The sequence below is a fragment of the Periplaneta americana genome, chromosome 10, assembly GCF_040183065.1.
Source record: "Periplaneta americana isolate PAMFEO1 chromosome 10, P.americana_PAMFEO1_priV1, whole genome shotgun sequence".
NCBI lineage: Eukaryota > Metazoa > Arthropoda > Insecta > Blattodea > Blattidae > Periplaneta > Periplaneta americana.
The window spans coordinates 15,724,806-15,737,687 of NC_091126.1; the positions used below are offsets into that span (position 1 = coordinate 15,724,806).

Below are 12,882 nucleotides of genomic sequence, written 5' to 3' on the forward strand. Positions count from 1 at the left end.
AGAACGACAAAGAGGAAACTGTATTCAACGACTTTATAAAATAATTTGTAACATTTTAGTACTTTTTAATACTGGTACATTAAAAACAGATATCTACATGTTGACTACACATAGTACCGGTAATGATTATTAATTGAGGATGGCGAGGTGTCATATATAAATATATATTAAAAAGACAGTAAATGTGTACAGATAATGCTTAAGGGGAGATGAATAAGCATCTTCCGTGCTCAGAAATATAGTGGTTACAAATTCTATAACTATGATGTACTGAAGTACATATGATATTTCCGTGCAGGAATTCTGCATTACCATATGGTGAAGAATGGGTAGAATGGAGAAAAATTCTTTCCAGCACGGATTCGAACCCGGGTTTTCAGCTCTACGTGCTGACGCATTATCCACTAAGCCACACCAGATTCAAACTACGATGCCGGATAATTTCTCTCAGTTTTAAGTTCTACCTCTCTGTTCCCCCTCATGTACTATGTCACAGAAAATGTGACAGTGGCACAATGTCCAACACTATGTACAGAGGTGCACTCATTACGAGTGACTAAGTGGCTGGGGTCCGATGGAACATGGCGCCATCTTGAATCACGAAGTGATTACTTATGCTTATCATATTACTATGATGTACCGAAGAACATATGATATTTTCGTGCAGGAAATCTGCATTACCATATGATGAAGAATGGCTAGAACAGAGCCGGAGAGAATTTTGGTTTTGGAGACTTTGTAGCTAGATGCACGTCACTTAGACGAATTCAATGGTACCAAAAACTCGTTTCGAAAATTTTTAGGCTTACGAGTATTTGCAACTTAAGCAATGACTTGTTTTTTGCCTTTTATGTAAAATAGTGTTTTATATCGGGTAGTTCAGTTGGTAGAGCAGCTGGCTACGGACTGGAAGGTCCGGGGTTCGATCCCAGGTGGTGACAGGATTTTTTCTCGTTGCCAAACTTTCAGAACGGCCCCAAGGTTCACTCAGCCTTCTATAAAATTGAGTACCGGGTCTTTCCCAGGGGTAAAAGGCGGTCAGAGCGTGGTGCCGACCACACCACCTCATTCTAGTGCCAAGGTCATGGAAAGCATGGGGCTCTACCTCCATGCCCCCCAAGTGCCTTCATGGCATGTTACGGGGATACCTTTACCTTTACCTTTTACCTTTTATTGTTTTATATAGTCTCCTGCAGTTTAAAACATATGTCTATTATACTTGCGACATTAATAAATGATTGATTGATTGACTGATATTTTAAGAAGAACTTCCCTTCAAAAATTGTAAATTATTAATTGATTTATTTAACGTTGCTCACAACTGCTGAGGTTATATCAGCGTCGCCATTGTTCCAGAATATTTTTCCGCAGTTCTTTTATGACATGACATGACATGAGCCTGTCGTATTTAAGCACACTTAAATGCCATCGACCTGGACTGGGATCGAACCCACAACCTCAGGCACAGAAGAACAGCAATCTACCGACTGTCCCACACAGGCCGACTTTTCCTTCAAAATGAAACTATTTCCACGGCATGGGACTCTACCAACCAGGCAATAATTAGCCCAAGTGGAATAGAACTGATGTTCAAGTGCAACCCCAGATCATGAGACCAAGCTACTGCTAGTGTCACAATGTTTAGGCCTACAGTAGCATGCAAATTAATCCGAACACGACATATTTTTACATTTTCTGTCATTGTTGGCCTCACAGCTGCTCATACTGCTTTAATTAACATCTGTAGTACGTGTAATTCCATTGTTGAAGGTCTGTCGTTATTATTTTTTTTATAATATGTGACATTTTGCCTGTCGTTTTGTACTTATAAGCATTTCAGTTGTGTTGAAGACTTAATACTGCAATCCTGTGTACATTCTGTCGTCTTCACAAATGGATACAACTCCACGAAAACAGTCTAAAATTAAAACATTAGCAGAGCATTCTTCTATGACACAGAGGCAAATTGCTGCAGAATGTCACATCGGTTTGGCTACTGTTAATTCGATCATAAAACAATACAGGGAGACTGGATCCATCACACCCCAGAAAAAAGGAAACTGTGGCCAGAAAAGGAAGACTTCACCTGCAGATGATCGTTTAATTGTCAGGAAAAGTAAATTAAATCCTAGACTAACTGCTGTCGACTTAACCCGCGAGTTAATGGCTACCACTGGGGCGAATATTCATGTCACAACAGAGCGGCGTAGGCTTTTGGAAGCTGGACGAAGGGCTCGTAAGCCTATTAAGAAGCAACTGCTAACCCCTGTTATGTGCAAAAAATGCTTAATGTGGGCAAAATTACATCAACACTGGATAGTGAATGACTGGAAGAATGTACTTTTTTTTCCGATGAGTCTCATTTCGAGGTCCACGGCCACGGTGTTTCTTACGTACGGAAAGGATCCGAAAAAGTAACAGCAGCTCATCTCCAGCTAGCACCCAAATACCCCCTAAAGTAATGTTTTGGGGTTGTTTTACACATGAAGGGCCTGGAGCATTAATACCTATCAAGGGAATGATGAATTCTGACAAATATATTCACTTATTGGAAACCAGAATCATACCCCAGCTGCAAAAATCATTTCCGGATGGCAGAGGTGTGTTCCAACAAGACCTGGCACCATGCCATACGTCTCGAAAACTACAGAATTCTTCAACAAGAAGAATATTCAGGTACTCCCCTGGCCAGGCAACTCACCCAACATCAACCCCATTGAGAACTTGTGGTCAATTTGCAAAAGAAGAATGCAAAAAATGGATTGTTCTACAAAGGAGAAGATGATTTCTGCCCTCATTGGTGTATGGTTTCGTGATGAAGAAATTAAGAATATTTGTGGGAAATTAGTGGAATCCATGCCAAATCGTCTCAGAGCTGTTATTAGGAACAAGGGAGGCCACATAGATTACTAAGATATGTCTTAGATCCTTTTTTTTTTATCCCGTTTGAGTGTTTTTGCATAAGTAATTACGTTGTTCGGATTAATTTGCATGCTACTGTATATTAGAGAGAGCCAACAGTAACCCAGTACCGACTGGTAATACTCTCAATACAAGTGAGTAGGCTAGGAACATTTGTGAACAGAATACTTGCTACTCAATAGTGGTATGTTTACTTACTTCTGGATATAAGAGTTCCATTTTGTGACCGTGAATTATTAGGAGATGCGGGTGCACCATTCGTGGGTGGAGGCGGGGGAGGAGGAGGTGACTTGCCATCCATGTCATCCCAATGTTTCCGAGAAACTGGAAGCCCATCTTCATCTGAACTCAATTCGGAGTCTTGGTATTTGTCTGCAAGTCATCATTAAGTAAAGCAACGCAAGAAACAATAATAATTATCCAACAAGGAGATTTCAAAGAGAAGGGAACTGCAGACAGGTACACACATCAAGCTCAACAAATGCAAAAGCCAGCATACATTTCCACAAATACCAATTTATTTACTGGTACATGAATACATAGCTTCAATTGGAGTTAACTTATATAAAACTATTAAAAATATACATTCACCTGTAATAGTTAAGTTCTGTAATACTTTTTGTTAAAATTAAAACCTGACTATACAAGATATAAACAACAACAGATCTTTGGAATATTAAACATGAAAATATGATTGGAATACATAACACAATCACATTCGAAAACAACAACACACGTGTGCTGTTTAGGCCCTCATTCCAGTACAAGACGGCAATCACTAAGAGACATAGTACACATGTCTCGTGCAAATGTGAACATGTTAGCGAAAGTATTCACAACTCTTCAAAGCCCTCTATATTATGCAAATCTATACCGCACATCTTAAGTACATGAATCACAGATATGGTAACATGAAATTTATACTACCTCAAGATCAGTATGTGTCATAAGATGTGAACTAATTAAAGTGAAGATCACTCATCAGAAATGGGAAGTACTCTCAGTAACTGAAATCTTGATCTTTCTGATTTAATGGAATGTACTTTTAGTCATTGAAAAGCTAGTCCACTGTTATTTTACTGGTAGTACTAAAAAATATGACTATTATTTATTGGAATGCATTCTTGATCACTGAAAAGCTATTTCATTCTTATTAAATGGAATATACTCTTACCAATTTTAAAGCTACTGTTCTCCAACCAGGAGATCAACCGTGAAAGGAATGTGCTTACTATTGCATCATCTATTGGAGCGAAGTAGATAGATAATATTATCGTTATAACGTCAGTTTAAAAACCATGCGCTCTCCTGCATATGTTATTTCCTGTATGGAGAGATTAAAAGATCAGGAGATTAACAATGATCTAATTTTGTAACTAGGGTAGTATAAATATGTGTGTCAATGTTATTGTTTGTGCTGTGAGAGCTAGCCAATAGAGATAGGAGTACCCACGTGTGTGACCTTATGACATCTTATGACATCAACATTCATTCACAGCATCACCCCGCTCCGTTTCATTCCGCAAAGACTTTCTCGTGGTTGGAGCACAGTATACTTCTTTCTTAATGGAATGTCTTAGTCACTGTGAAGTTAGTTAAATTTTATTTAATAATATGCATTCTTTGTCACTTAATAACTAGTTTAGTCCTATTTCGTGAAAAGTATTTTAGTCATTCAAAATCCAGTTCAATTTACTTAATGGTATGTGTTCATTGTCGTTTAAAAGTCTAATTAAATATTGTTTTAAATGTATTTCTGTCATATAAAATCTACTTAATTCTCAATTAATGGCGTATATTCTCATGCAATTAATATATTATTCAACTAAATTTATTTAACAAATTAATAAATATCTTTATTTGTGATTTAAAGAACTATGTTTTCAGAAGTTGAGAGAATTGCTAATTTCATTTATTGTAACTTTAAGCATCCACTGAACATCGAGCAGAAAGCAATTAATTCAATTTATAATTATCTTGCTGTCAACTAAATGTTGCTGGATCTGTCAATTTCTGTCATTTTTGCTCTTATTTCTTACTTGTTCAAATTTCACTCGAATAACTGTAAGCTGAATCTAAAATCTTTTATATGACACATAGAAACACTTCAAAACAAGTGAAGAAGCCAAAGAGATGTCTCTCACAATGTTGTCACAGTCTAGTATATACAGTCGCGAAGCTTAATACGTAGTAAATATGCAAACATTAGATAGTTACTCACCACTAGGATCGCTAATATCACCTCATTACAGGCAATGCAAAATAGTACTGTCACAGTCTATTGTTTCTAGCACCCTCAAAACTCAAGCTTCGTGACTGTATATAGTATACTGTGATGTTGTTACATTTTCATAAGCATCATTTTTAAATTGGTATGTATTTATGTACACACATACCTGCATGCATACATACATAAATAAAAAAGCAAACAGTCACACATGCGAAACAATTATTTCAAGTATAAAGGAACACATTCAAGAAAGCCTTGAAAAGTTGTTCATATTTACTGCTGTAAATTTCTGCCTTCTTCATTTTGGCATGTAAATCTACAGCGAACATCTGTGTTTACTTACGTCTAATAAAATGTACTGGAACAAGTTCCTTGCAAAATAGAGAGAGAGAGAGGGCAGGTATAACAGTCACTTCCCTCTTTCTATATAACCTTCCATGAACACGGATCACTACTCCATATAGAACAATGCGGAAACATGAAATGATACTTAGCATCTTTATTAAGTATATATTCAATATATTAATATGATTATTAGTTTTGGTTCTTTCAAGAAAAATATTAAATAACATAACATCTGCAATTAATACATGCTTTCTGATATAAAATCATTAAATATAACTGCATGTTGTACTCATTACCATTATCCGAAACAAGGGCACAGTGAAGCATCGCCACACCAAATTCGAAATGGGGTTCTGTGTGCTTGCTGCAAATGTCATTACTCAAATAAGCAGAAATTACAGGCTCATGACTTAATGCCAACACAAACGAATCATTTTAATTCTATCTGTAGTAAATAAGACAAAATATAATGAAAATCTTGAATAGAAACATTTCAACCATGTCAAGATATTTCGATAATAAACACTGCCCGATTTTATTTATTTATACCTTACAAAATGGAGAACTATCTGCAAAATTGATGGCATAAATCTGCTTTAAATGCAAACATATCCTTCTACACGATTCAGATTCCATCAGATAAAAATCAATATATCTTTTTACACTGTAAATCACTGCATATTGCCAAGAAGGGATTACTGTTTGAACTATACTTGGACTGTCCATCATATTTTAGTACCAGACAAAGAAAATAAAGATTTCAGAGAATTCTCGTTTCTGAGGTGAAACTAGCACACTTCGTCCATCACAAAGTCAATCTTTGAAATGTGATATTGGTTTCAATTTCTTAACCTCATTTTGTCCACAATTAAAAATAAATTAAGTGTCCAAGTTAGTTCTGGTAAACATTACTGTGATCGTCAGCAGGCACACAAATTCACACACAGGACTGAACAGTACGTTTCAGTCTGGTACAATGCATATGTAGCACCATATTGACATTGAAATAAATACAGTTACAAATACTTAACCACACAAACACCAAAACATTACGAGAGTGAATGGGTCAAAGAAGGAAAACTATGTCAGGAAACCTGTACACTTTTCAGACATTATTATGCAAGACAAAAAACTAATCAGGTAATTCCTAATCCACTGTGCACTGGGGTGACCAGATATATACTAATTTTTAGACTAAACTCTGCAACTAAAACCAAATGTCCTATCTGTGATTCCTAGTCCACATCAGTTCCTCCGCAAAGAGGAGTGTTGTGAATAGTAAATATTTTGTTTAAAATAATGCAACTTTGAAACTGAAAACTGACTGAACTATGTTTGAAAATTACAGTGACATTATACAATATATTTCAGTAAAACTTCATTTATACGTTTTTTTATGGGTTCTGAAGAAAAAACCTTAAGTGAGAAGAATGTACAGTATAACTGAAAAGACATTTAATGACATCTGAAATAGCACTTGAAGACTAAACAGGGAGTGAGTTAAGTCAATTTAGTAACATTTTCACAAGACAAATTTATAACTTCACAGTTAAGACATTTTGATTCTATAATACAGTACTCAAATTTATAACACATTCTTGAATGATGTAAGACTATATTTTGGAAAGTTTTTTTTTTAAGTTGGTTATTTAACGACGCTGTATCAACTACGAGGTTATTTAGCATCGATGAGATTGCTGATAGCGAGATGAGGCCAAGGATTAGGCATAGATTACCTGGCATTCACCTTATGGTTGGGGAAAACCTCGGAAAAAACCCAACCAGGTAATCAGCCCAAGCGGGGATCAAACCCGTGCCCGAGTGCAACTTCACACCGCCAGGCAAGCGCCTTACCTGACTGAGCCATGCCGGTGGCTTTTTTTTTTTTTGGATCTTAGCTGCTTTGAGCCAAATGTGGTTGATATATTACATTTCAAACTCCAATCAAGAAAATTTTACGACTTTGACTTGCCTTGTTCTTTCTGTGAATCTTCATTTAGTAACATGTTATTAGTTTACGAAAAAAAAAAGTAAGTTATTGTGGACTGCTTGCTCCTAAAAAGGATAAACCATGCCTAAAGTTGTGATAAGTTATAACTGTTCTATAATTAGTTCAGTTATAGGCCATTCAGTATTTTGTGAAACCTACCTGCGCATAAGAGGAAGCATAAAGTGGATTGAGAAGCTTCCCTCCCTCGCTAGTACCTACGTTTCCACTTGCAGCTAGCTAGCACACACACCTCCATCATAAGGTTCTTATTATAAGCTATGGTGCACACAGGCATTTGGTTTCACGAGATAACGAATGACCTATACATCATGGTGTGTCACGAAATGTTTCACTGTCTCCAAAACAGTAACAGTGTCACTAAAGGACACAAGATAGTTGAAGGTAAGCATGGGCAGCTTCGAATTTCCACGAATTTCAAAGTGGGCCGCATCTTAACAATGAACACATGCTACTGTATATCTATTTTCGCATTCTTACATTTTCATGGCTACCTTAATTTTGAGCAAAATTGATTTAGAACACATAAATGACGTTTCGTATCTCCTAGAGTTTAAAGTAGTCCATATACGTATAAGAAACATATAAAAAATATGTATAACCAAAATAATTTAAATTAGAAAGTATAGAAATTTTGCCACGACTTCAGAAAAAAACGTATATGTGTGAATCATGTATAAGTGATAAGTGCGAAACTTACAAAAGAAGTTTTACTATATATATATATATATATATATATATATATATATATATATATATATAGAAGTTTTACTATATATATATATATATATATATATATTTAAAATATTCCGAAATTATATAATTATGGCAGAATTTGAATTCAGAAGTAGCTATAAAGATTAAAATGGTATATGTATATTTGTTACTAAGAGCAATCAATGTACACAGGTATATTAAATAGAAAATGCTAGCCCTACAAATATCATAGCAACTCCTTTGTGTTGCACACATTTAAATCCTAAAAATCTGGTCACCCATCATACCTGGCCGACATATACAAAACGTATTATTTATTTAGTAATAAATAGTTTATTTCAGTAAACTAATACCAGCAATAAATGTATTTAATTAAATAATAACTAGAATGCTTCTTACACTACTCTGCTTTCAATAAACCTTCAATAGTCCTCCCACAAATACACAGTTTGCCAACTTAATCCAACAAACGAAAAACCTCCCCATGTAACTTGTACGTGTTATGATAGAAAACGAAATCACTGACAATGCTTGTTAAACACTGAACGTATGCTGTCCACCCACAATGTGTTTGTACGTTGTGTGTACTGGACATCTACCGGTACTGGAATAACTGCGTGCATTCTTCATACAACTGATTACAACCTTGGGCCACGTTTCTTCTCTTAATTTCATTTGGTTCCTTGCATTTATTCACTTCTTGCTATTGTGATGTTTTGTCTCTTATGATAATAAAATATAAAACGCAGTGTATTAATTGCCACTACATAAAAATTATCAGAGACCAGGTCATCCCGTATTTTTACTCTCATTAATGCAAGGGATTTTTTTTTTCCTTCACCATAATTTCTATAATAATTCTGATGCTCATAACATTTAACCAAGTGCGAGGTTTTCCTTCCCTAATGGCAAGAGTTCCCACACTCACTTATTTCTCACATCAAAGTTAAGAAAGCACGTGAACTCTGTTTTTTTTAGCTGCTGTGGCAGGGATAGAGATAACTCCACCTTCAGGAAACTATGTTGACGTCAGATGACTCTTATGTAAGCCATTTTGTTCGGAAGTAGAGTGGTATCCAGTAGAAGGAAGCTTAGTTGTGTCCAAAAGTTGTGATAAGAATACAACCATCAGACATCAGTCACTAAGTAAACAAGTTAGCAGCTTCCTTCATATATTTGTTGGCTACCATATTAATCATTAATCTATTGAAGATAACTTCAACAATCAAGGTTAAGTAAAATTTACTTCAGAACAGAATGGCTCAATTTCAGCTACAAATAAATGTACATACTCCATGTGGCAATTATACAATAGGCTGTCCCTTTTTTTTTAATAATGAAACCCAAGGCTGACTCTACTATTTCGAAATTGTTACATATTCACAGAATAACAAAGGATAAATACTGACAAAAATGTGGAAGGTCGTCTAAATCTCAACAGCATACACTGTTTGCTAAAATATACTGTTCCTCTATGTTACAAATTAAAAGTCTTTTATATTACACTAATATCTGTTACATGGATGGCATTCTAGTAATGACATCATTTTAAAACACAAAAGGTCTGGGGCCATGTTCAATAAGGACTACACAATCTTACAACTTGAAGATGTATTCCTGCAAGTTTAAGCAAGGCAGAGCGTAATGTATAGAAAGACAATTTCAAAATGGACGGAATATTTACAGAATTTTAAAACGTAGCTAATTATTCTTTATTACCAATTATGTGTGAAATGCATCAGTGAAGATTATTATCGAGCCAAATGCGGAGTAAAATATTTCCTTCTTCAGCACTATGGAGTTACGGAAATTTCAAGACATGCAAAGAAGATTCTACTTTGGTGAAATTTGATACAACAGACCAAAGTGAATTATTTATCAATAATAATAATAATAATAATAAATATCATCATCTTCTTCTTCTTCTTTTGAATCTCCTATTGTCTCACTGTTTCTTAGATCTATGAGTGGGAGCAATTTTAGGAAGTTAATCATTATTCATTCTGTCAATGTAATAGCAACAGGGATTTTGCAACTATTACCGCCTTCCCATTTCTAATCAACACCCCTCTCGATCTAGAACATCTTCCTCTTCCTTTGGCAGAAATGACTTCTGTAATGCTCGTACCACGATCTCCTTGGTCTGTCACATATTCTTCTTACACCTGGAAACCCCATTCTCATCAGGTTTCCAAACCAATTCAATTCCCCTTTTTTTTAATTCTATCCCATAACGTCTCCTCTGCTTTCGTTCATCTCCTTATTTCTTCATTCTGGATTCCTTATAGTCAGTATACCCTTTCGCTTCTTATTAAGTCGTTCATTCTAATGCTATTTTGCATTCTGCTCTCAAGAGAATCCATATTACTTCGCTATTATAACAAAGGAGTCTCAACCAATGCTTTGCTTATATTATTTTAGTCTTTCTAGAGATCTTTTGCCCTACCATATTGGGTTCAGAAATCCTAAAATCCTTATTCTCTGTTCAATAATAGTAATTTTAATATCTACAGATCGAATTCCATCTTTAACAACTTTTGTGACTAAATATTTCAATGTTTCCACCTATTTAATCAATATATGTGTTTCAGTGAAATGTACTAATGTTCTTGTATACCTCTATGTGTATTCATATGTAAGTATTTCTTTAATGAGATAAATGTACGAAATCTGAAAGCAGTCTTTAAAAAGTAACATTTGAATTGAATTCAGTAGTTATTTGAATTGAGATGTTAACATTCCTTTCTTCTTAAAATCCAAATTTAATTTCTATATTTCAATGCTTATTTTGATTAAACTTCATAAAGTCTCAATTTTGTGCTGGTTAACACTTTTTTTTTTAATTTCTTCTACAACTCAGTTCATTTTGTCATATCATTGTAGTTTGACATCAGTAACAGCGATAATCCTAAAATGTACTCTCTAAAGATATACAAAAAATGTTCAGTTATTTGTGTTCCCAATTTCAGCTTTGATTCTCAGTGATTTTCCTACACACAGACAATGTTTTTGTCTGAGAGCTAGAAATGTTCTTACTTCATTGCTTTCTGTAATTCATCCTCTGTTTTTGCAAATAGTATTTGAACATTGCATATGTATGTTAATTATAGGACTTGATAGTTGAGTCATTTTTCCTCTAGTTTCTCAGTACAAGCCGGCAATATAGCCAGTTTGTTGGGTTCCATAATTCAACTTAAGGCAGTGCAGAAATTTGTTCTTTATTCAGGACATTCATTTCCGCGAACATATTCAGCTAGATAGATGCCAGTTATATTGAGATATCGAACAACATTATATTACTCTACTGGCAGTTGAAATTTAGGCAGAACTTCGAGTTCAGTGTTTTGTTTCAGTTAATCCATAAAACTTTTGTCAAGTTCCTTCCTGAATTTTTCGAGTGTTTTCTGTTTGAAAGGCACGGTGATTTTTTTCATGTCCAATATTTCATGCTTGTGCATTCAAAAGTCAGACCTCGCCTGGTGAATTGATCAGGTGACGATTTTACCTTCAAGATTGTTTCATTTCCATATGTCCATATGTTATTAATTACGTAGCCTTCAGTGATTAAGTGCAATATCTGTGGACACTACTATAGTTTTTTTTAGTGGGTTATTTTACGATGCTGTATCAACATCTCAGGTTATTTAGTGTCTGAATGAAGTGAAGGTGATAATGCCGGTGAAATGAGTCCGGGGTCCAACACCACTAGTTACCTAGCATTGCTCATATTGGGTTGAGGGAAAACCCCGGAAAAAAACCTCACCAGGTAACTTGCCCTGACCGGGATTCGAACCCGAGCCACCTGGTTTCACGGCCAGACACGCTAGCCATTACTCCACATGTGTGGACTACTATAGTTTATTTGATACTATTTGACTTAAGTGTCTGAAAGTTTTCCAGGCTGAAGGTCGGAAATCTGGACAACAGCAGTACAAATATAATAAATATGACATAAAGAAATAGTTGCTATGCTTGAAAATGGTAACACGTTACAAGAAACAAGCAATGACCTGGCGATGGGTTCAGTTATCAAAACATGACATGATAAATATATTTGTATAATAACAGTCAGAATGCCTCACACCAGAAAAGATACTTTTCCAACTAAAACCTGACAGTAAAAATTTCGGTTGAATATGTTAGTTATTCTGTTCCTTCTCTTTCAAACTTAGATTTGATAAGTGGTGAATGTCAAATGTGACATTGCACAATTTTTTTTTTTTTTAAGAAAGTGAATTGCCCTTGACTTCTGCTCCCAAAATGATAATTGATACATATTTTTCTTCCATAGATACAAACCTTATTTATTTTGATGGTCTTTTTCGTAAAAGTTGAGATTCAGAAACAGTGACTTTCATGGAAAGATACGTGATGCTGAAAGTATATGCTTCACACAAAAGAAATATATTTGTTCGAAAATGTTCATGGTTTGAAAGTCGAAATTCTTGAGCAATTACATACATTATTACTAAATCAATATTCGTCTGTATTTTTTCTCTACACAACTTAAAATTTCCGTAATTATGAAACACGTAAAAAAGAAAAAAATATATATCAACTTCCTTACTCAGTATCACATCCTGGGGCATTTTGTAAAGCTGATAATTTTTGTACATAAAATGTATTTTTTACCAGTACATAAATTCAGAGTATGCATACA

General features: G+C 34.9%; 1 protein-coding gene across 5 annotated transcripts in view; it reads right to left on the bottom strand.

Moving 5' to 3' along the window:
- Positions 1-12,882, bottom strand: part of LOC138707452 (epidermal growth factor receptor kinase substrate 8-like) — a 110,644-nt gene that overhangs the window by 14,091 nt on the left and 83,671 nt on the right. For all 5 annotated transcript variants that reach the window (XM_069836922.1, XM_069836921.1, XM_069836923.1 and 2 more), the window contains one exon: positions 3,121-3,294. In XM_069836922.1, coding sequence (XP_069693023.1) covers positions 3,121-3,294 — 174 coding nt within the window. The remainder of the gene's footprint in view (positions 1-3,120; positions 3,295-12,882) is intronic.